This window comes from Microcaecilia unicolor, chromosome 8 (assembly GCF_901765095.1).
Source record: "Microcaecilia unicolor chromosome 8, aMicUni1.1, whole genome shotgun sequence".
Lineage (NCBI taxonomy): Eukaryota > Metazoa > Chordata > Amphibia > Gymnophiona > Siphonopidae > Microcaecilia > Microcaecilia unicolor.
Window position 1 is genome coordinate 129,917,287 of NC_044038.1, and position 24,299 is coordinate 129,941,585.

The 24,299-nt window shown below is 41.3% G+C and overlaps 1 protein-coding gene across 1 annotated transcript in view; it reads right to left on the bottom strand.

Moving 5' to 3' along the window:
• Nucleotides 1–1,713: 1,713 nt before the first annotated feature.
• The window catches only part of SIL1 (SIL1 nucleotide exchange factor), a 696,897-nt gene continuing 674,311 nt past the window's right edge, over nt 1,714–24,299 (bottom strand). The window contains exon 10 of the mRNA XM_030212991.1: nt 1,714–2,655. Within this exon, the coding sequence (XP_030068851.1) occupies nt 2,302–2,655 (354 nt within the window). The 3' untranslated portion in view covers nt 1,714–2,301. The remainder of the gene's footprint in view (nt 2,656–24,299) is intronic.

Below are 24,299 nucleotides of genomic sequence, written 5' to 3' on the forward strand. Positions count from 1 at the left end.
TGATGCGGTGAAGTAGTCCTGTGCCCTTAGCAGAGAAACACCCCCAAAACATAACATTTCCACCTCCATGCTTGACAGTGGGGACGGTGTTCTTTGGGTCATAGGCAGCATTTCTCTTCCTCCAAACACGGCGAGTTGAGTTCATGCCAAAGAGCTCAATTTTTGTCTCATCTGACCACAGCACCTTCTCCCAATCACTCTCGGCATCATCCAGGTGTTCACTGGCAAACTTCAGACGGGCCGTCACATGTGCCTTCCGGAGCAGGGGGACCTTGCGGGCACTGCAGGATTGCAATCCGTTATGTCGTAATGTGTTACCAATGGTTTTCGTGGTGACAGTGGTCCCAGCTGCCTTGAGATCATTGACAAGTTCCCCCCTTGTAGTTGTAGGCTGATTTCTAACCTTCCTCATGATCAAGGATACCCCACGAGGTGAGATTTTGCGTGGAGCCCCAGATCTTTGTCGATTGACAGTCATTTTGTACTTCTTCCATTTTCTTACTATGGCACCAACAGCTGTCTCCTTCTCGCCCAGCGTCTTACTGATGGTTTTGTAGCCCATTCCAGCCTTGTGCAGGTGTATGATCTTGTCCCTGACATCCTTAGACAGCTCCTTGCTCTTGGCCATTTTGTAGAGGTTAGAGTCTGACTGATTCACTGAGTCTGTGGACAGGTGTCTTTCATACAGGTGACCATTGCCGACAGCTGTCTGTCATGCAGGTAACGAGTTGATTTGGAGCATCTACCTGGTCTGTAGGGGCCAGATCTCTTACTGGTTGGTGGGGGATCAAATACTTATTTCCCTCTGCAGAATGCAAATAAATTCATATACTTTCCACAATGTGATTTTCCGAATTTAATTTGTGATGTGCTATCTCTCACTGTTACCAATAACCTACCCTTCAATTATGGGCTGCTCATGTCTTTGTCAGTGGGCAAACTTACAAAATCAGCAAGGGATCAAATACTTATTTCCCCCACTGTAAGTAGATGCACCATTCAATGCACACAACTGATAGTATTCTATAAATTGTGTGCATGCTTTGGTGAAACACATATTCCATCCACATGTATGCCCTCCTTGTAGTTACACGCTATAGCACTTATAGAATAGTGTTTACATGCGTCACTGCCAAGTGGCACATACTGCCAGGTGACAGTTTATAGAACTGACTCATATGTGTGTAGGGAGAGAGAGACTTGCAGAAAAGATCAGGTAGTGATTCATAGATCTACCGTTAGTTAAGGCCTTCCAGATGGTATGTGACCAAAAGGTTCTCAATCAATCAGACAAAGATACAAACTCCTGTCTGTGTAAAACTAATCTATAAATCAAAGCCCCCCACGCAGGAGCCCCGAGCTTCGTCTCAGACTCGGCAAGATCATCGCGTTGGGGACCAGGGGATGTACTCCTGGTTGTGTTCTACTAAATAAAATTATTAAATATTTTCATTACCCTCCCACTCCCCAATAATTCACTGTGCTTGTGCGAGTTATATTTTTCTCCCTCTTTCTCTCTGGGATGGATAATGGGAGGTTTATCTTGACACCTGCTGAGTTTTATTTCTATATCTGAAGTCACTGCCTGATCCCTGTAATCCTTGTTTTTCTCTTGTTTACAGCATGTGACAGTGCACTCAGACCAGAATCCTCTCTCCCACAAAAATGTGCAAGTAGGTTTACACATCTAGCTTAGCAGTAAATACTGAGGGATTTACATTTAAATCAATATTTTATTCCCTGTAAGAAAACACAGCTCTTGGGAACTGATGTGTGATTGCATCTGTGGATACAGGGTTAGTTGTGAACAAAACACAGGGTAATGACCAAATGTGGCTGTGCAACTCTCCTGCACTTTCCTGTAATATCATCGGTCACGAACAACCCTGTGAATGCTTTTAAATTTCAAATCAATAAAAGCAGCAGTTCATGAGATACTTTCACCATTTCCCACTGAAATACTCATTCCCATACGAATGTTTCTGATAAGTTACTGATGCAATAACTGGTCAGCAATGCAAAATATGCAATATTCTTAATGCTACTTTTTCTTTTCTTACCCTCACATTCAATATTACTTCATTCATATTTTGTAAGACATAAGTTGCTAATGAGAGTAGGGCTGATTGGCTTTTCCTTATTCCAGAGCTACTTAGCTTTGCATCATGGTTCTGACATCTAAAGAAAGTGCACAAAAAACCAGAATCTGAATGGAAGAGTCTTACTGAGCTCCACTAACAATTTATTTATACCTAAACATCCTTGAAATTGTCTTTAATTTTTGACTGTAAAAAAGAGCCTTCATCTTAAGTTCTGAAGGATTTCATTCACGCTGCTGAGAAGTTCCCTGAAGTAACTGTCCTGCTCGCCTGCTTTCAGTTCCTCTTCCACAAGTTCTTCATACTCCCTTCTGAGAAGATTCAAAGTGGTGTTGAGTTTCTGGTCTCCTCTGTACTGGCCTTTGCAGAAGGCTAGCAGCAGGTTCACAGTTTTTAGGACTTTTTCTCGGGTGTCGTGTTCTGGCAGACCCAGCAGATCTGAAATGATTTTGCACCAGCCCTGTTCTATTAACACTGGCACCAAGATCACCTGCTTATACTGCTCAATTTTCTCCTTCATTTGTTCACTATTAACTTCAGAGTCCTGCAGTAATTCCTGCAATGAAATGTTAGATACAATCACTCTAATAATATATTATTCAAATATCAGTCTTTGCATATGAGAAATAAATCACATGATAAAGGATATAAAATGGCCAACTAAATACAGTTGCAACATTTTCAATAGCCTTTACATTTTTTTTTTCTTTTTGCAGACTGGGACATGTTATAACCACACAATATCAATAACTGTATTTTTACATAACTTCCTACACTTCTTTAAGCTTTCGAATGATTAGTCTATTAGATCTTCGCTCTACTATTTTCCAAGTAGCTCGCCCAAAATTATGGAATAGTTTATCCCTAGAACTAAGGAAAATTGACTCACTGATGACACTCAGAAAGCATAGGGTCTGATATTATTTATTAAAATCTGATATACCATTCCTCTTTAGAAAAAAAATTAAAACGGGTATTCGGTTGGAAGCGTGGTTGCTGTCCACTGCTGGCGTTAAACCCAGATATTCAATGCCAGGTCATTTCTGGCTGCTGAAATGTTAAATCAGCTATGCGCTAACTGGTTAACTTTCTAGCAGTTAAAGATAGGCCTACCATTTAAACGACCTATTTTGACCGCTCAACATAACCAGTTTGGCGCTGAATATCTGTACCTAACCGGCTATGTCATGCAATATAGCCGGTTAGTGGCTGGCCACCAACCGGGATATTCAGTGGGAGATAAGTGGATTTCTCCTGCTGAGTATCCACTATTTAATCGTCAAGGAGCTGTTCCAGGTCGGTTAAATAGTTTTGAATAGCAGAATACTTGTTTTCCAAGTCATTTGAGGGGGGGGGGGGGGGGGGGGGGGGTCTTTTACTAAAGATTAGCACGGGCTATCTGCAGCAGGGCCCATAGGAATAAAATGAGTCCCGTGGCAGATAACTTGCACTAACTTTAGTAAAAGACCCCCTTAGTGAGATGTTCAGTCCAGTGAAATTGCAATACAGGTACTTATTTGTACCCGGGGCAATGGAGGGTTGAGTGACTTGCCCAGAGTCACAAGGAGCTGCAGTGGGAATCGAACTCAGTTCCCCAGGATCAAAGTCCACTGCACTAACCACTAGGCTACTTCTCCACTAGCAGCATTCCATGTAGAAGCCTGCCTTTGCATATCAGCAATGCAGGCGCACACGCTTCTGTTTCTGTGAGTCTGACGTCCTGCACGTCAGACTCACAGAAACAGAAGCCTGTGCGGCTGCGTTGCTGATCTGCAAGGGCAGGCTTCTATATGGAATGTTGCTAGTGGAATAGCAACATTAACATTCCATGTAGAATCTCAAATAGTAGCAACAGAAACTCAGATAGCAGCAACATTCCGTGTAGAATCTCAAATAGTAGCAACAGAATCTCCAATAGTAGCAACATTCCATGTAGAATCTGAAATAGGGAAAGGGAAATGGGACTTGATATACCGCCTTTCTGAGGTTTTTGCAACTACATTCAAAGCGGTTTACATATATTCAGATGCTTATTTTGTACCAGGGGCAATGGAGGGTTAAGTGACTTGCCCAGAGTCACAAGAGCTGCAGTGGGAATCGAAACCAGTTCCCCAGGATCAAAGTCCACTGCATTAAGCTGCTCCTGAAAGTGAATGGGCTGTGTTGGCATTAGTGCACGGCAGCCTGTAGCACCGCTTAGGAAACAGGGGAGTATGTATGGTAAACTTGTAATTTGCCTACAACTTAGGATGGTGTGGAATAAAAATTTTTTTGAAATAAATAAAAACAAAATAAATTAGACCTGATAAAAAAATGACTTTGAAAATTGCTAAAAGGCGGATCTGATTATCCCAGTGATATTTATTGCTATGTATACTGTTTATTGAACATATGAAAGTTTTAGGGACACTGTGTTGATACTGCACTGGCTGAAATAGGCTTGTATTTATGTTGCAATAGCAAAGCTGTTCAAAGGGAAGCAGCAGGACTTCTTCATCCTGCCAGTTACTGATGAACTGTGAAACAGCACAGTTCAGTCATTCCCATTTTAACAATCCTAGCAGTCTCTCGCAAACTCCAACCTGCAAGTCATGCCATCAAGTATATCATGAATTAGATCACATACTCCACATTGGATTATTTCATGAAAGCCTATCACAAACATTTTGCCTGTTGAATCAAAAATTATATTGATCATCACTGAGGCTGATATTCAAAAAAAGTTAAGCTCCTAAATTTAATAACTAAGGTCCCCTTTTACAAAGCAGTGGTAAGCCCAACGCGGGCTTACTGCTCACTAAAAAGGAAGTACCGCCAGGCTACCACAGCAGCCCAGCAGTAGTTCGCAACCCCCTACAAAAATCACTGACCGTTTTCCCCCAGAAATGGCTGCACGGCAAGTGCTTCACTTGCTCTGCGGCCATTTCCTGGGGGTAAAAAAGACCTACCTTTTAACTGTTGCGGTAAAAGGGGGCCTCAGCACACATCAAAACATGCGCCGACGCCAGTGGCCCCCTTTTGCCGCAGCTTGGTAAAAGGAGTCATAGGTGATTAAATTTGGAACTCATTTTCACTCAGGCACTCAAGTTTACAGCTGAATAGTCTCTAGAATTTAGGGGCTTAAAACTTATGGTTCCTACTGTTGAAAATCTGTACTAAGCACCTGACTTTTTTCCCCACCATAAATCTGATCCCACGGCAACTCACTTTTCAGGAAGTTATATTTAGGATGCCAATGAAAATAAGAGCTCAAATTAAGGAGCTCAGCCCTGGTACATTTTCAAATGGAGCAATTTAGGAACTTAATTCTCAAAAGGGTCCTTTTACTAAGCTGCGTGAGGCGCTATCACGCGCTTAACACAGCTAAAAATGGAGTACTGTGGGAGGCACTCAGGCGTCCTGCAGCAACTCCAAAATATGTATGTGCCAATCGTGCTCTAAAAAATATTTTATTTTTTTTGAGGGGAGTGTTCCTGTGCTAATCAACTTGCGCATCTACTTTATTGAATGCTACCTGGTTAGCACAGGGATACTGCATGAGCCCTTACTGCCTTCAAAGTGGGTTGTGGTAAGTGCTCACACGGTCATTTTTAAAAATGGCTGTGTGCTAATGACAACATTAACGTATGACTATTAATACAAAAATAGAAAATTGGCTATTATACAACTGCGGTAAAAATGGCCTTAGCATGTGGGAAACCCCGCCCAAGGGCGTGCTAAGGCTACTTTTTGCCACAACTTAGTAAAAGGATCCCAAAGTTAAATATTGGCCTGTGTCTGACTAAGTTTGTGACTCCCTTCCAAACATGGCTGTTAAGGGGTTCAGGGAAGCTACAAAAAAAGCAGCTAAAAGACCTTTCAAATCTAATTTTATCAACATAATGTCAGTGTACCTTCTCACCAAATATGAGTATCTGTTGGCCAGACTGGATGTTACTATGTAAATATCTATCAGAACAAAGAAAAAAGTATCTTTAGTTCAGTGTTTCGATACTGCTATAATTGTTTAAAGAAAATAAGATGCTTTTGCTATATTTTGAATAGTATTGTGTACAATGCTGCTAAATAATACTTATCATTACGATTAGGTGATTCATTTCTCCTTCAGTTAAGCTCCTGGGAAATCAAGTCAGTCTTCAAGTTGGAATTATTTTGTTACTTCCTCAGTTACTGCTGAGTGTCAAGAGGACCGTTCCACTTGGACTGTCTTACACTGATCAGAAAATTACCAGCCCATTACCCTGTGATGCCCTGCATAGGCTGAACAGAACACAACCTTCACAAGTCATCTTCACTGAGGAGCAAAAAAGAGGATAATAGAGCATTTCTAACTGGGAAGCTAGGCAGACATTATGTGACCTGAAAGTAAAAGATAAAACGCACATGGAAGCAGATCATCTCACTGCCACAAAGCGAATAACTCCTGAGAAATGTCTTATTAGATGAATTACTACAGACTCGATGGCTCAGTAACATTTTTCTTTTATGTTTCAAACATATAGAGGTGTATTTTCAAAGCAGTTAGGTGCCCTGAGGATGCAAGGTCAGAATCTATTTTATAACAGCATCTGGGTGTCCAGAATTTTATCGTTACCCAACAGTAGAACTGGCACAATTGGGGTCATGCAAATACAGTAAGGACATGTGTAACTTACAGTAGGAGCCCTGCCTGTGTTCTACCCATCTGTATGTCCCCTTTGTATTTAGGCCTTATGACAGACACGTCCTTATAGAACCGTGTGCGTTATGAGCATCTTTGAGAGGGCAGTAGAGTTAAGAAGCACTGAAATTTCCTTCAGGGGTGTACAGAAAACTAGTAAATCTTACAGTTGAGTCTGAGAAGAGAGATTTTCTCATAGCGCCATTTGTTTTGTTGACAGAGTTATATAGATACCTCTGCAGGAGCAAAACCCAATGGAAGATTTCTGTTAAGAAGGCTACGAAAGGAATATTTGCCTTGAGAAAGCACCTAGTTTATTCTGACAAGCATTCACAGTTCTTTGAGTTACATTCATAAGATGTGTAAAAAAGTCAGAAAGTGTACATACCAATTCATGAGACAGAGTTAGTTCTGCAACCAGCTGAAACTTTTGCAAGATCTGATCTCTGCATTTGCAAAAACTCTAGCTCTCAAAGTTCCATGCTTTAAATGGCACAAGGCCAAGTCCTAGCTTTGGCAAATTTATAAACAATTATGGCACACAGCAATTTCTGCACAGGTAGCCACCCGAAAGACAACAGCTCCCACCTTCTGGTAATGTAATTGACAACTTCAGCCATGGAAAATGCTAATGCAAAGGAAAATGAATTTAACAATCAGATTACGCAGGTTGATTCAAGTGACATTCTGAATACAGTGAGTGAAACTTCTTTAAATTTAAAAAAAAAACCTGGGGGGACAGCAAAAAAGTAAGAATCATCTGTAAGCTAACTGAGAAAGCATAGCAAACATATTGTGCGTGTGCGCTACGAGAGAGACAAGAGTACTTATCTGATCTAAACAACCTTTAGCATAAAGTTGAACAGGAGAAAGAATACCTACAGTCTGAAAGAGGTGTACTGCTGTGGCGTACAGGCATTGCCACAGTTGGAGAGCTGACCAGTGATGTCACATGAGGTGCGCCATAAGATCTGCACCCTTCCATGGAACATCAGGAATACCTGCAATCTGAAGGCGCTGTACTGCTGTGGCATACAAGCACTGCTGTGGTCAGAGAGCTGACCAGTGATGTCACACAAGGTCCTTGAGGAGCGCCATAAGATCTGCACCCTTAAGCACCCCGAAAGGGTGTGACCACAGGGGCACATCCAGCCCTATGAAGCCCCTTCGGAGCCAACTGAGGAGCTGGAATTACTGCTCTTTTCTTCCATATGGGGAAGCATAAAGGAAATCGGTTTGTAACATCATGAGCTGCAACTGGGATGATGAAAGGTCATATGGATCAGCATCTGCAGTGTGTAGGAGGAGCTTCCTCTGGTGGAACTCTGCGTATTGATTCCTCTTCTCTGGTCGAACTCCAGCTCCCTCCCCCCCCAACCGGCAGATGTACGGGAAAAGTTATGGCCGCCTTGTAATGGAGGCAGAGACTCTTTAAGAGGTAATCTGTGTTCTCAAGAGACTTCTCCCATTGTTCCTGATTTTCTACCAGTGCTTGCCCCCATAAAGCTTGTATTGAGCACATCTGACTCCTTTCCTGCAGTTAAGCTGATGACAAATAATACTTCTGAAGGGAATTCCCTAAAAGACATTGGCTCTGCAGTGTTTAGAGAGGAGAAAGTATTATATGATGATTTATCTTTATTGTCTAAATTCTCTGAAGATACATCCTCTAAAATTGATTCCATGGAACAACAGGTGTTTAAATTTGACTCACAGCTTAACTGCAATTTCAGCTGCTACTAAGGACAATTTATTGATACACTAGTAAAAAAGCCCCGTTTCTGATGCAAATGAAACGGGGGCTAGCAAGGTTTTCTTCTGTGTGCATGTGGGAGTGTGTGTGTCCCTGCCCTCTGCCCTCTCTCCCTTCCCCTGTGCTCTCTGTCCCCTCCCCCCTCGGAGTCGAGTCCTTGAGTGTTAAGTTTCCTGCTGTGTTTGTGTTATAGAGATAGTGAGGGCTTCTGCCCTCTCTCCCCTCCCCCCTCTGAGTCCTTCACTGTTACAGAGAGAGCGATTTGATTTCGTGCTTTGCTGTGTTTTCCTTCACTGTTTGTGTTACAGAGAGAGCGAGGGCGGGGCAGACACTCATGGGAAAACCGGATATCTCTCCCCCTTCACACTTCCGGCTGGAGGCTTCATTTAGAACGTTGGTGGTGCCTTTTATATATAGAGATATGCAGATGTAAACATTTGAAAATTCAACACAGGCACAAAACTTAAGACTTTTAAACTTTCCTGTGGCATACTATTTATCTCCAATTGAGTTGATTAAAATGTATCTGAGAGATATATTGCAGTTCTCTAATCCAGATTTTCTGATAATTGTTCATGCTTATTATTTACTAGAATAATTAAAGAGGTCAGAGAAGAGGGTGGAATAGATGCAATGAGACACCTCCAGACAATTAGACATCTCACAGTTTCAGGAATCTTCTCAGGATGTCATTACTAAGTGAGCAACTTTATTAGTTACCTTGTAGGAAGAGAAGCAAAAGCTGGCAATTTTGAGGGCCTATTTTCCTAAAAAGAATGTACCTTTTTGTGGTCAGGCTATTTCCAGATGTCTCTAGGTCTACTCAATTGCATAGGAAAGCCTTTTTACAACTTCAGTTCTCGCAATAGGTGCTCATTTCTTTCTTAAAATTCCATGTATTCGTAGTTGACTACGAGAATAATCATTATGTTTTTTTAAGATCCCACGCAGCTTGAAACTTTTCTAGAAGGTAAACCAATTAAAGAAAATTTAGGTAATATGGGATCTGCTTGATTGCCTTTGGGATTAGAAATAAATTAGTTCTAATTTTGTTTTTGATGCCTGTAACTGCCAGTTATATATTTTTTTCTTTTATTTCTCATACTCCTTAAGTATGTATTGTATTCTTCAAGAATATGGGGCCCTTTTCCAGAGCGGTGGTAAGTCCAACACGGGCTTACCGCTTGCTCTTCCAGTGCACACCATTTCTTGGGGGAAAAAGTAAACCCCTGGAAATGGCATGCATGGTGGTAACCTGGTGGTAATTGGGCATTGCCACGTGCTGCCCCGGTTACCGCAGGAGCCCTTATTGCCACCTCAGTGGGTGGCGGTAAGGGCTCCCCGTCGCATGGCCATGCGGTAAGAGTCCTCTTATTGCATGGCCAAGTGTGCCTGGGGTCTTTTTACCCGCTGTGGTAAAAAGGGCCCTGGCATGCGGGAAAAATGGCCCCTGCCACAAGTGCAGGGCCCTTTTTCCCGCAGCTTGGTTAAAAGGACCCCTATGGGTTTTTTTTCCTTTTTTGTATAATGCTGTATTTTCTTTGCTTATTCTTAATTATTGTTGTGTATTCTGAAAAAAAAAATCTTAATTAAAAAAAAAAAAAAAAGGTTGAACAGGAGATAGCAAACAATCACCACATAAAATAATTGCAATCCAGTTACAAAGACTATCAATGCACCGCAGAAAAGTAATTAAATTTCTTAATAAAAATTAATACTGTGAAAAGCTTAAAGGAACACAGCCTTCAGGGAAGTCTAAACCAGAAATACACTATTAAGAAATACAAAACTTGACTCAGAAGAACAGCTCAAGTAGAAGAAAAAGAATATGGTACAGATGTCGATGATTTGTAGAAAGAGACTTTTATATGTATGATGGTTTGGCCATTGAGTTGTTAAGAAGAACAGAGGCAATCTTAGCAGAGGCCAATCTGAGACTAAACAAAATGCCTCCAACAGTGCTGAAGTAATGAGAACATTCCTTTCAGAAGATCATGCTAAAGACTTGAACAACTTGGTTTAAGAACATGCTATGCTGCGACAGACCAAAGGTCCATGAAGCCCAGTATCCTGTTTCTAATAGTGGCCAATATATCAAAAGAGTAAAACAGATTTTATGCTGCTTATCCTAGAAAAAAGTTTGTGGATTTTCACAAGTCCATCTTAATAATGGCTTATGGACTTTTAGGAAATTATCTAAACCTTTTATAAACCCTGCTAATCTAACTGCTTTTACCACCTTCTCTGGCAATGAATTCCAGACTTTAATTACACACTGAGAGAAGATTTCTTTGATTTGTTCTAAATTTACCATTTAGTAGTTTCATTGCGTGTCCCCTAGTCCTTGTATTTTTGAAAAGAGTAAACAAGTGATTCATGTCTACCATTTCTACTCCATTCAGTATTTTAAAGACTTCATTCATATCCTCCCTCAGCCGTAAATGTAACTAGTCACTATATTTAAGTAATTTTTGTCACTTTTACTTGTAAAGAAGTACAGAATAACAGATGTTACTTTTACTAAAGTAATAATTTTCACAATTTTTCCTCCTTTTACTCTGATGCTTGTAGTTAAAAGTAAAAGCAGAAGCGAGATGTAAATAATGACTCCTCAGTAAACCAAATGAAACATGAAAACTAGGAACAGGATTTTGCTATTGCAAACAGTGGATTGTAACATCTTAAATTTTGCTGTAAATCAGTGGAGTTGCCTGTGTTTATTGAATTGGTTACTGGTCTCCAGCCAAACAGTGATAAGTTGGGTCTCTTTTACATGGAGGTGAAGCTGAAGCTGGTTGCAATTCTTGAAGAATAGACATGTGTCTCTATCACAACAGACTGCTAGTCATCCCATGGAAAATTTTACATTGGTGTGACTGTCCACTGGATGGATAAAGTCTTTAGAGAGGAAGTCTCCTTGTCTGGCCTTAAGAACGAAGCGAAGGGTTCCCATACATTTGACATTCTTGCATCAGTTCTTGAAGATATTCAAATAGAGTTTGTAATGAGATGAAAAATTGTTAGAACAACAGACCAACTTTCTGAAAGCCTCTCGGTAATTGGACATCATGACGATGAAAATGAAGATGCAAGTGATGAATTAGACAGCACTACTTCTAATGCAGATGATAATGATGATAAAGTATTATTTGCTATTATGGAAGTCAAGTGTTTCAGAGATTCTCTTCATCAAAACCTGTAGACCCAGTCAGAAGACATCAATAATATTGCAGCCTGTTGAAGGAACCTTTTAATCACACTGAACAATTCACTTTCTGCTAGTGCAGTTGTTGAACCTTTTTAGCTGTGCTGAATTAATGACTCACAAGTGCACTCACATGAGTGACAGTCATTTTCAAAATTTAGTTTTATTGAATGCAAAGTGGATTGAATTGTAGAGCAATAAAGTTGCTGGGATAAAAACATTAACAATAGTTGCATTCATTGTAGTTGTGGTACTTTTACTTTTTACTCAAAAAGCATATTAGGCAATAACTTTTTTTCACTTTCACTTAAGTAAATTAATGTGTTCTTCACTGAACTTTTACTTATTAAAATATACATATATTTGTATTTTTACTTAAGTACTTTGACTTAATACTTAGTGAGGTAATTAAATTTGCTGATGACACCAGTGTGGTTCAAACACAAATTACCTCACTAGTTATTCCCATCTTTAGGTTATTTATAAATATGTTAAAAGTAGTGGTCCCAGCACAGACCCCTAGGGAATGCAACTATCTACTCTTCTCCATTGAGAATATTGACCTTTTAACCCTGATGTGTGTTTTCTATCTTTTAACTAGTTCTTAATCCACAATGGGACACTGTCCTCCACCTGTTGCTGCTGTGACCTGTTGACCCCGAGGATGTAGCTAGATAGTGTAAATAATTGTCACAAATTGAATGCAGTGAAAAACAGGTTCAAGCTTTCTAAAGTAAAGTAAACATAAAGCACAACATATCAACAACTCACCAGACCAAAAATATAATAACCAACCAAAAGGAAAAATCTCCACACACGAACACCACCAGCAAAAAGAGAAAAGAAAAAACAAGTTCAACCACCGAGGAAGCAGACAACTAATAAAAATAAACACATCTAACCTCCCTATAGAACTATACCACTCAATCCGAATAGGATACATCAACGCTAGATCAGCAGTAAGCAACTCAGTAGACATACTAGACTGGATTACCGCAGAGAATCTAGATCTTCTGTTCATCACGGAAACATGGTTCCACGGCCCTACAGACCCCGCCATCATAGAGACATGCCCACCAGAATACAAAATCACCCACTGGACAAGAAATGGAAAAAGAGGTGGCGGAATAGCCATAATTTACAAATCCGAGTTCACCATCACAACCACTGGCGAATCCACCTCACCACAACTCGAAATCGCCTCGACAAGAATCACCCACCCGAACCTACAAGGACAACTCAACGCAATCCTATTCTACAGACCACCAGGAAAATGGAAAGACTCCCAAACGCAACTCATGGACTTCATCTCGAACACATGTGTCTCTGCCTCAAACATCCTCATAATAGGAGATATCAACCTACACCTCGAAGATGACACCTCAACAAGCACACAAGAATGCAAAGAATTCTTAAAACTCTGGGATTTACACGCACCTAATACTCAACCAACACACGAAAAAGGACACACACTAGACATAATTACATACAAATTCGACCCAGACTCAACTCTCCTACTTACAGACACAAGATGGACACCCACACCATGGACAGACCACCATAAAGCATATGTCTCTATCCACTGGCGAAAAATACACAAAAACGCAGTCAACAAACACGAACGAACAACATACACCACGAGAGGAAAAATAGACCCCACAACATTCTGGCAACAAGTCTACCAAAATGAATGGTCAACAAACACAGACACCATTCAATTCCTCCAAGAATGGGATGACATATGTAAAACAACATTAGACACAATTGCCCCAATCCAAACCAGAACATCACACAGGAAAAAATCAAATCCATGGTTCACCGAAGAGCTGAAAGAACTCAAAACACAAGTCAGAAAACTAGAACGCGCATGGAACAAAAAGAAAGATGAACACACACTAAAGGCCTGGAAATCACTTTGGAGGAAATACAAATATACCATAAAACAGACCAAAAGACTACACTACAAAACAATGATTGGACCTAACTACAGAGTCACACACAAACTCTTCTACCTTGTAAATAAACTGCTGGACACCACACCAGTTACAAACAACAGCAAAGATACTCCAGGGGTCGAGGACCTTGCGAAATACTTCAAGGAAAAAAATCATACAATTACGACTTAAAATACCCACCAGCCCCACCGAATATGCCACACTCCTAAACTGTCTAGACCCAGAAGACGGAATATATCCAGCAGACAGAACCTGGACCGAATTTGAATCACTGTCAGAGGACCTCATCTCCAAAACGCTCAAAAGATTCGCCAAATCCCACTGCAAACTAGATATCTGCCCAAACAACCTCATGAAATCAGCTCCTCAACAATTCATAATAGACCTAACGAATCATGTGAACTTCATGCTGCAAAATGGACTTTTCCCAAAGGATAAAGGAAAAATTCTACTCACCCCAATACCCAAAGACACAAAGAAAAACGCAAGCGAAATAACTAACTACAGACCAGTTGCATCCATACCATTAATAACCAAAATAACCGAAGGGATAGTAACCAAACAACTCACAAACTATCTCAACAAGTTCTCAATACTGCATGATGCCCAATCAGGTTCCGGTCAAACCACAGCACAGAAACAGTACTAATTACCCTAATGACCAAATTTAAGCAAATGATTGCAACCGGCTCCAACATACTCCTCTTACAATTTGACATGTCAAGTGCCTTTGATATGGTTGATCACGGAATACTACTACACATACTTGAATATTTTGGCATCAGAGGCAATGTCCTAAACTGGTTCAAGGGGTTCCTAACCCAGCGCTCATATCAGGTCACATCAAACTCAACTACGTCTGCTGCATGGACACCTGAATGTGGAGTACCGCAGGGATCCCCCCTCTCACCAACCATTTTCAACCTAATGATGATTCCCTTGGCAAAACTTCTATCGAATCATAACCTTAACCCATACATATATACCGATGATGTAACAACATATATTCCATTCAAACAAGACATTAATGAAATCTCCAACGAAATCAACCAAAGTCTACACATCATGAACACCTGGGCAGATGCATTCCGATTGAAACTGAATGCAGAAAAAACTCAATGCCTCATACTTACCTCCCAATACAACACGAATAAATTCACCGCTATTAACACACCTAAACTAAATCTACCAATCTCAGAAACTTTAAAAATCCTTGGAGTCACTATTGGCCGCCACCTAACACTTGAGACTCATGCGAACAACACAACCAAAAAGAAGTTCTACTCCATGTGGAAACTGAAAAGACCAAGACCATTCTTCCCAAGATCTGTCTTCCGCAGCCTAGTGCAATCACTCGTACTCAGCCACCTGGACTACTGCAATTCACTATACGCAGGCTGCAAAGAGCAAATACTGAGGAAACTTCAGACTGCCCAGAACACAGCAGCCAGACTCATCTTTGGAAAGCCAAAATACGAAAGTGCAAAACCCTTACGTGAGAAACTACACTGGCTCCCACTCAAGGAACGCATCACCTTTAAAGTATGCACCTTGGTTCACAAAATCATTCACGGTGAAGCCCCTGCATACATGTCTGACTTAATAGACCTACCACCCAGAAACGCTAAAAGATCATCCCGAACTTTCCTCAATCTCCGCTTCCCGAAGTGCAAAGGTATAAAATACAAAGTACTGCATGCATCAACCTTCCCTTATATGAGCACGCACTACTGGAATACACTACCACGGAACCTGAAACTGACCTACGAACTAACCGACTTCCGCAAACTACTGAAGACTCATCTCTTCGAAAAAATCTATTGCAAGGATCAGAACAAATGAATTCCATACACACTAATAGAAATGCATCAATACATTCTCTTCTGAATTCTCTTCCCCGTACTTTCACCACACCTAAAACTCTACCCTCAGATAAAATTGCTATACCCTAATGCTCTCTTGCTATTGTTCTATCGCCCTATCATTTCCCCATCGATACACTGCATTGTTCTATCCACAAATGATATTTTGTCCATTGATACATTCCACTGTTCTACTTCCAAAATTACATTCTATCGCCCTATCATTTCCCCATTGATCCACTGTTCTATTTTCCCAAATGATATTTTGATTTTCACTTTGCCTTCACATAACTCCTCACTATGTAACCATAACAGTACTGTAACAAATTGTATTTCCATCATTAATGTATTGTAACCATAACAGTACTGTAACAAATTGTAACAAATTGTATTTCGATCATTCACAATATATTGTAAGCCACACTGAGCCCGCAAAGAGGTGGGAAAATGTGGGATACAAATGCAATAAAATAAATAAATAAAATAAAATAAATAAATAACTAGGCCTCTAAAATCATAGCATCTCTCAGTCCTGATATTTCACTGAAGAAATGTGACAGCCTGCTTAACCTTGGCAGAGTTACAAGGTTGGCAAGGGTTGTGTATAGCTGGACATAGGCATGCTGAGAAACTATAAGAAATAATTGGGCCAGGTGCAGAAAAGTTAAATTTAAGGATGAGCGAAGTTTGGAGATAGGAGAGTTGAAATGGTCATAATTGGATAAGAGATAAGAAAGCTGAGACTTGGTCATAATTGGATAAGAGATAAGCAAACTTGCTAAGGTTGAAACTTGGTCCTAATTGGATGAAAGATAAGAAAAGATGGAACTTGGGCATAATTGGATATATGTGCCAATTATGACGAAAGTGCAAGTGTGAAAGTGAAATGCTCATAGGGATCTATGGGATCAAAAAAGTATAAAAGGTCTGCTACCTAAGCAGTGTTTTAGAGAGACAGAGAAGAAGCCAGCAACCTTTGAAGGCACATGTCATCTGTCGTGAAGTGCTGTACTACCATGTGAATGCCTGAACTGCTTGTACTGTCTTTGGGTAAGATCTCAATGCTAACAAACTATATTTCTTTATCTACTAAATACTGGGTTCCTTTCTAATTACATAGGCTTATACTGCCTTGACTGTGTAACCCTGTCACGAGCAGATACCAGGTTAGCGTGATTAAGTATCTAGAGGGGATGTGCAGTTCTATCCAGGATAGTAGAGACAGCCCTTGACTTCCGCTGCCCAAACAGGTGAGGCAGACATAATAATATATACAATAGCCTCCTCCTCCTCACATTGCAGTGTCCTCTTGCAGAATATACTGGGAAGCTTTCATCAGCTCCAGAGAACTCAACAGCAGAGGCTGCATTGGCAGAGTCCATATGTCGGGAGACAGAGAGATTCAGTACCAAAGTCCAATGATGCTCCACCTGGCAGTGGTGTTGACATAGCCGGCTGTTCACTGGCCCCCGGAGGACCAGGCCCTGAACACTGGGCAAAGGAATCCATTGGTCCAGAAACTATAGTAGTAATGCGTGTAGGAGCTGCTCTAAGCCACTGTCGCTACGTTGACGTCTCCCTCATTGTCATTTATTTATTTATGGTTCATTTCTATCCCACATATGCAGGCACAATGTGGCTTACATGAATTATAAAAAGAAGAAAAGTACAATACATGAATGCTACAGAAGAATAAGGATGTAACGCTAACAACAATAATATTGACTAAACAGCATAGTTACTGATGGAGTATGTTTTTTCGAATAGGAACGTTTTCAGCAACTTCTTGAAAAGATGGTGATCAGCTTGCGATTTTAAGTACAAAGGTAGAGCATTCAAAATCTTTGGGCTGGAGTAGTGGAAAGACAAGGCAAAAAGAAGCTTGTATTTGACACCCCTGCAAGTTGGGTAATGTAGTTGAAGATAGGAGCGAGCTGATTTTATGGCATTTCTTGGCGGTAGATCTATTAAAGGAATCATATATTCCGGTGCTAGTCCGTAAATTATTTTATGTGTTAATGTGCAGATCTTGAAAGCGATTCGTTCTTTTACTGGTAGCCAGTTGTTGTTTTCTCTCATTTCAGAGCCTATGGAATGAAGAAAAAAATCTCCTGGACAATAGAGATCCTGCAGATTGAAGAAGAAAGTCCTTGAACAACAGAGAGCCTAACTCTGTGAAATGGACTCTGCATGTTTAATATGTTAGTTGTTTATACAGTTTTAATAGTAGTATTTACAGATACCAGGCAGGGAGTGTCTGTGCCAACTTTGTGTACGTGTTATGCTACTTGTATCATTTGTAGAGACCATACATAACAATTTCTTAGGGACATGTGGAAGGAATTTAACTCCAAAACAAAATCAGATTTAGGAATCCAAAATGGTAAAATTTAGAGTGAGCGCTTCCAGCAACTCTAGACCCTCCTATAATAATATAGGAAATCAAACATATACAAACACTTAAACTCAGAAAAGCATATGATCCCAACAGAATGATAAATTAAATGCTTAAACACAGCAATTTACAAATCCAGGAAGCAATGACCAAACTATTTAACCTGATTTTATTCTTTGGTCACTTTTCTAAGACAAGGCCAGAAGAGCTAATTACACCAATCTCTACACAGTGCTATGTAGGGGTTGTTATCCCGGGAAAGTGAAAAAAAGAGTGAAAAATTGTTATCCCTACATTTAACCCAAATAATTACAGAGGGATTTTTTTTTGTATCAATAGTAAGATTTCCAACCTGTTCTAAACATGCTAAACAAAGACTAAAATTCGTAACAAACAGCAAAAGTCCTCACAACCGTAAGACTGGGTTCCTTACAAAGCACTTATAAATCACTGACCATATCTTCACCTTACTGAAACTGGTAAACATGTACAAAACACTCCCTTAGGGAGAATATTTGCATGTTTTTTTTTACTTCAAAAAAGCCTTTGATTCTATACGGCACCCTGGCCTCAACCTTAAACTATTGTAAACTGGGTGGAAGACCTCTGACTTAATTAAATCATATTCGTTTATCAGCTGCAAGGTAAACAAAAACAAGTAGAGAGTTTCAGATAAAGGAGATGAGGCAAAACAAGGATGTAGTCTGTGTCAGAAGCGTAGCTAGGTGGGGCGCAGGGGGAGCAATCGCTCCCCCAAACAGATTTTTAGAAGAGATGGCGCCTAAGCGCCAAATGCCTGCAGTACCAATAGTTTTCTCTGCCTCCTCCCACCTCCCGCACGAGTCTTACACCTACTCCGAGTCCTGTCTCTTCCGTCCGCTCTCTCCCAGCCGTGTGGACGCTCGTTTTTAAAGTCCTGAGGCATTCTCCCTCCAACACCGGCGATTCACAAAGCCAGCCTTCTGCCAGCGTCGGGGCCTCTCCTCAGGCGCGTCCCGCCTCCTCTAATGCAACTTCCTGTCTTCCGCACAGGTGGGACGCGTCTGAGGGAGAGGTCCCGACGCTGGCAGAAGGCTAGCTATATGAATCGCCGGTGTCGGAGGGAGAACGCCTCAGGGCTTTAAAAACGAGCGACCACGCAGATGGGAGAGAGCAGGCGGAAGAGACAGGACTTGGAGTAGGTGCAAGACTCGCGCGGGAGAGCAGTAAAAAAATCTCCACATATGAAACCTGTAAGACTCGGGGGGGGGGGGGGGGGGAGAGGGGCTGGAGAAGGGAGAAAGCTGCCCAAGAAGGTTTAATAGACAGGAGTGGACTCAGCATTGGGGGGGGGGGGGGGGGGGGGGGGGCTGGAGAAAGCTGCCCAAGAAGGTTTAATAGACAGGAGTGGAGGGGCTGGAGAAGGGAGAAAGCTGCCCAAGAAGGTTTCATAGACAGGAGTGGAACTCAGCGTATCTAGTCCATTGTAAGCAAGGAAGCCAGTTTTGTTAATCTGTTTCTACTCCCCCGTGCAGTTGTCATTGCCGTTCACTCGAAACAAGGCAAGCAAACTTATGAGCTACTGCATCCAACTTGTAATTTTTTATTGTTGGTCCATCTGTAACAAGTCTAAAGCAGTTTCAGTTGGATAGGCAGTGCCTTAAAAGCTGGAGGAGAAAATAAATAACAATCGAATATCACTAAAACAGCTTCAAAAATGATTATAGCTGGTAGAAACCGCAGTTATAAACTCTATAGGTTGAGCTCATTTTTCTTCACTGTTCACTGATAGGGGCACTACTAGAAAGGGGGGTAAGGAGATAGGGACACAGAGAGGGCACTACTGGAAAGTGGGACTGGGAATATGGGGAGAAGGGTGAAAAAGGGGTCAGATGGGGAGAAAGAGGTAGCGCTGGAAAAAGGGGGAAGATGGGGACACAGGGCAATGTTAGAAAAAGGGAGAGATGGATACACCAGGAGGGTAGATATTAGAAAAGGGAGAGATGAGGAGACCAGGTAGGCTTGTGCTGAAAAAGGGGGGAGGTGGGGACCCAGAAAGGGCAGATGCTGAACTTGGGGGTAGGATAGGGACAAGGGACACAGAAGGGAGATACTAGACAGGACAAATAGTGGTGCAGAGGAAAGAAGTATGGTGCACTTGGAGACAGAAGAAATGTCAGATGGGCAAGAGACCCTGTAAAGGTAGAAAAATGGAGAAAAACAGAAAAGAGACAGTGGGACCAAAGCAAATGAGAAAATAAATTGTTCAAACTTTAGAAAAAGGTATTTTATTTTGAATTTGATGTTAGGAATATGACAGTATTTAAAAATGCACATCTCCGATGTCTTCAAATTAGCAACCCTGTAGGGGTCCGAGTGCATTTTCTTAAGTAATTTTGAATGTACTGCAGCACAGACTTTGATAGGTAGAATCAGGGACTGCAAATCCCACATGAATTTGGGATGTGAGTTCACACTAGGACTGGTTGAAAAATCTCCCTTCTGGAGCTCAATCACTTGGCAGCTCTATGCACAGCTATTTCATAGTGGGGACATAAAACGATGTAGAGAAGGGGACAGTGCCAACAGATATAAAGAAGGAAAGGAAGAAGACAAGAGGCAAGAGAAGAAATAGAAAGGCCAACCTGGAAAAGAATTTTTATGGCTGACTCATGGAAAAAAAAGTCTGGGACCAGCCAAATTCCCAGACAACAAAGGTAGAAGAAAATTATTTTTATTTAATACTTTGTAAGGACTGAGATGTACCTGCTTTGTAAAAGTTACATTTTTTTCTATTTTTATTTTGCAAAGTACAGGAGAAAATGCATTTCTGTTTCTTTTTTACCAGTATTGCACTGTTTATAGAGTCTGGCTTCCTTGGGCAGAGAGGAGGGGGGGGGGGTCTCTATTTCAATTTTTGTTGTTGTTGCTCTCTATTCTGTATTAGATTGGTAGCATGGAATGTTGTCACAATTTGGGTTTCCTGCCAGGTGCTTGTGACCTGAGTTGGCCACTGTTGGAAACAGGATACTGGGCTAGATGGACCATTGACCCAGTATGGCTACTCTTATGTTATATAGATGACGGTCTGTCCATGTTCTGCATGTGTGACTGAGGTGAAGGATTCTGCTAGCATGTAGTGTCTGTGTAACAGTGCAGCTTGTTCCAGTTTCCCAATAGTAGGTATATTGGTGCTCCAGAGCCCAGTGTAATATATATGGCACTGTCTTTCATAGGTAGGTTAGGGCTGTTATGGTGTGGTGAGTTTTGTGTTCTAGAGCACCCCCTTGCCAGTCAGGTTTTCAGGCTATCCACAATAAATATGCATGACATTGATTTGCATATACTGCCTCCATTACATACAAATCTTTTTCATGCAGATTCATTGTGGATAGCCTGAAAACCTGAATGGCAAGAGGGTGCTCCAGGATGACCTAGGGAAACACTTCTCTTGGTCCCACTGTAATATTTATAGCACCATCTTTTCCTACGTAGGTTAGGGCTGTTATGGTGTGGTAAGTTTTCAGTATAGGTTTTGGGTGCCTTTTTGCAGGGGTTTGTGTTATTTCACAAAGTGTCTTGCCCTATTTGAATGTAGGCTGTGGGGCAAGGGCCACCTTTGGTGGCTTTTGTCACCCAAAATAAAAATGCTCAAGACTAGTGTTCTTCACATCCTGTAGAGTCACCTCACAAACAAAAGCCCATCTGATTTAAACAAGGTGTCTAGCAGTGAAAGGAATGTGAGTGCTATTCCTGAGGTGATGGTCACAATTTGAATATTTTTACTTTGTAGTTAAAAAGACAGGTTGCCTGCTCTGGCCAGTCCAGGGACCTCTTCTGCATCCTGCCTCCTGATGTAACTTACTGTTTCCTTGTAGGCAGGACGCAACGGAGACAGCCTGTATTAATCCGTGCCTGCTACAGCCCCTGAGCAACAACACAGACACTGTTGTCTAGCTGATACCAACCGGCGCCTATTTTATAAAAGTCTGCTACCCCTGAGATCAAAACCTGGCTACACGTGAGAGAAGAGTATGATCTGTCTGACAAGGACCTTGTTTATTACCACTGTGTGAGAAACTACATGCAGAGGAAAGCAAGGGATGAGCTTGAGCTGACAGAGACGGGCTTAGAGCGGGCGCTAAGGGAGGGGGGAGGGAAGGGATGCATAACTAAAGCACTATTGCTCCTGTCCTCCCCTCTAGAATTCTATACAGACAGATGGGAGAAAGCGATGCAAAAGAACTTCTCCACAAGTTGGTGGGCCAGTAGTCTTAGGTTTTTATTGCGCTCATCGATCACTCAGCCGGTGGCTGAAAATGGATATAAGATGTTATACCGGTGGTACTATACGCCACTGCGCCTTCATAAGATCTATCCAAATGTATCTAGTAATTGCTGGCGAAATTGTGGGGGTCAGGGAACATTTTTACACATATGGTGGGAATGCCCCAAGGTGTGTACGTTCTGGGAACAGATAGTGGGAGTGGTTAACAGCTTGGGTACGGGGGGCTACACACGCCAGATAGAATATTGTCTACTTCATGCCCGCTCTAAAAAAATGCGGGTGCAGGAACATAAGCTAGTGGTTCAAATATTTGCTGCGGCCAAAATGCAGTTGGCGAGAGCTTGGAAGTCATTGGAGACACCCCCCTTGCAGAGGGTAGGCTACAAAGTAGAATATATTTATCAAATGGCTAAATTGACTGCAATACGGAAAGGCTTACTAGCGATGTTTCAAAAAATTTGGGACCCCTATGAGAAGAAACGAGAGGGAATCTGGCTTCCAGTGGGGGGAGCTGGAAATGAGAGGGGGGGAGGGGGAAGGGGAATCTGGAAAAGATGTGAAGGGGGAAATTTATATTGCTTGTTTGTTATGATAAGTGACGTCATGTTGTTGTAAGCAAGTTCTTATGTGACTGTATGGTCATAGATGTTTCCACTTTTTTGTAAAATAAAAATCAATAATGTATGTTAAAAAAAAAAAAAAAAAAACCTGGCTACACCTCTGGTCTGCGTCCCATCCTCTTCAAGATGTACGTCAATGATTTCCCATAGTACTGGAGAGATCCTCAGCCCCATGATTAAAAACTAAATGACTCCGAAATCAAATGCTTGCTCTATGAAGATGATCTGATCATTTCATCCCTTACCTCAGAAGGCCTACAAGAGAATCTAAATTTACTAGAGACTTACCTCAAATCCTGGGCCCTACAAGTAAATCTGGAAAAGACAAAGATTATGAAGACCAAAAACCCTCCAGCACAATTTCAAATTCTTCATAAACAAAGTGGAGGTAGAACGCCCTTTAGAATATACATACCTTAGCCTGAGATTAATTGCATTTGGGAACTAACTGGCTAGAAAGCTAGGACAAGAAAAAGCTCTATGGTGGCAATTCTATAAATTGGTGCCTCATTTTAGGCACCACAAAGGAGTGTGTTTAGCACCAATTCTATAATGGCTTAAGTACATGTCTAAGCCATTATAGAATATCAGCACAAAGCCACACTGGCGGGTGACAAGTTAGGCATGTCTACTTATGACAGGTCAACATCTGGCATCGGTGGGTGCATCTAAGAGCACCATGCAATGCGCTCAACTGATAATATTCTACAAAGTGGCACAAGTGGTTTGGTGACAAGTCTATGACACACCTGTGCTCTGCCCATGTATATGCCCCCCCTGACATTTGTGCACCGTTTATAAAATAGAGTCTAGCAGTTACACGTATAACTGCCAATTACTGGCACCAATCATGCATGTAAGCACTACTATTTTAGAAATGAGGCACACTATTAGGTGCCGGCTTACAGAATCATCTTTCATGCGTCCTATATGCAACAAAGAAACTCTCAAACAATTAAAATGATTTAATAGCAATATTCAACTCATCTTATTATCTGAGAGGGAGGTATTGGGTCTGACATTAACCCCAAACCACACAGAATGAGACAATGTTCCCTCTAATCGGAGCGCATGAGTGATTGCTCATACATTGTAGGAATGTTGCTCACAGATTTTACATAGTAGCTCATAAATTTTTTTTTTGTGCTATATACAGAAATGCATTGCTAATACTGGCACTCAAAAATTGTTGGTTTTTAAAATTTCCTGCTCACACACAAAAAAAAAATAGAATATTTCCATGCATTAGCGAGAACGTAACAGAGAGCTACATAGTCTACTTTGTTTGATGCCCAACAAGGTGGCCAGAGTTGAATCTGGAACCCTGTATATGTTCCACAGCGATTAAGCACTGGTACACTTAATCTCTGTTTCTCCCTGCCAACTTTGGGGCACAGACTGTAGAAGTCTGTCTGGCACTGGTCCAACTGTTTTAGGTATGTTGCTGTAGGTAGGTGTTGGGTGTGTTGCAGTTGTGAAGATG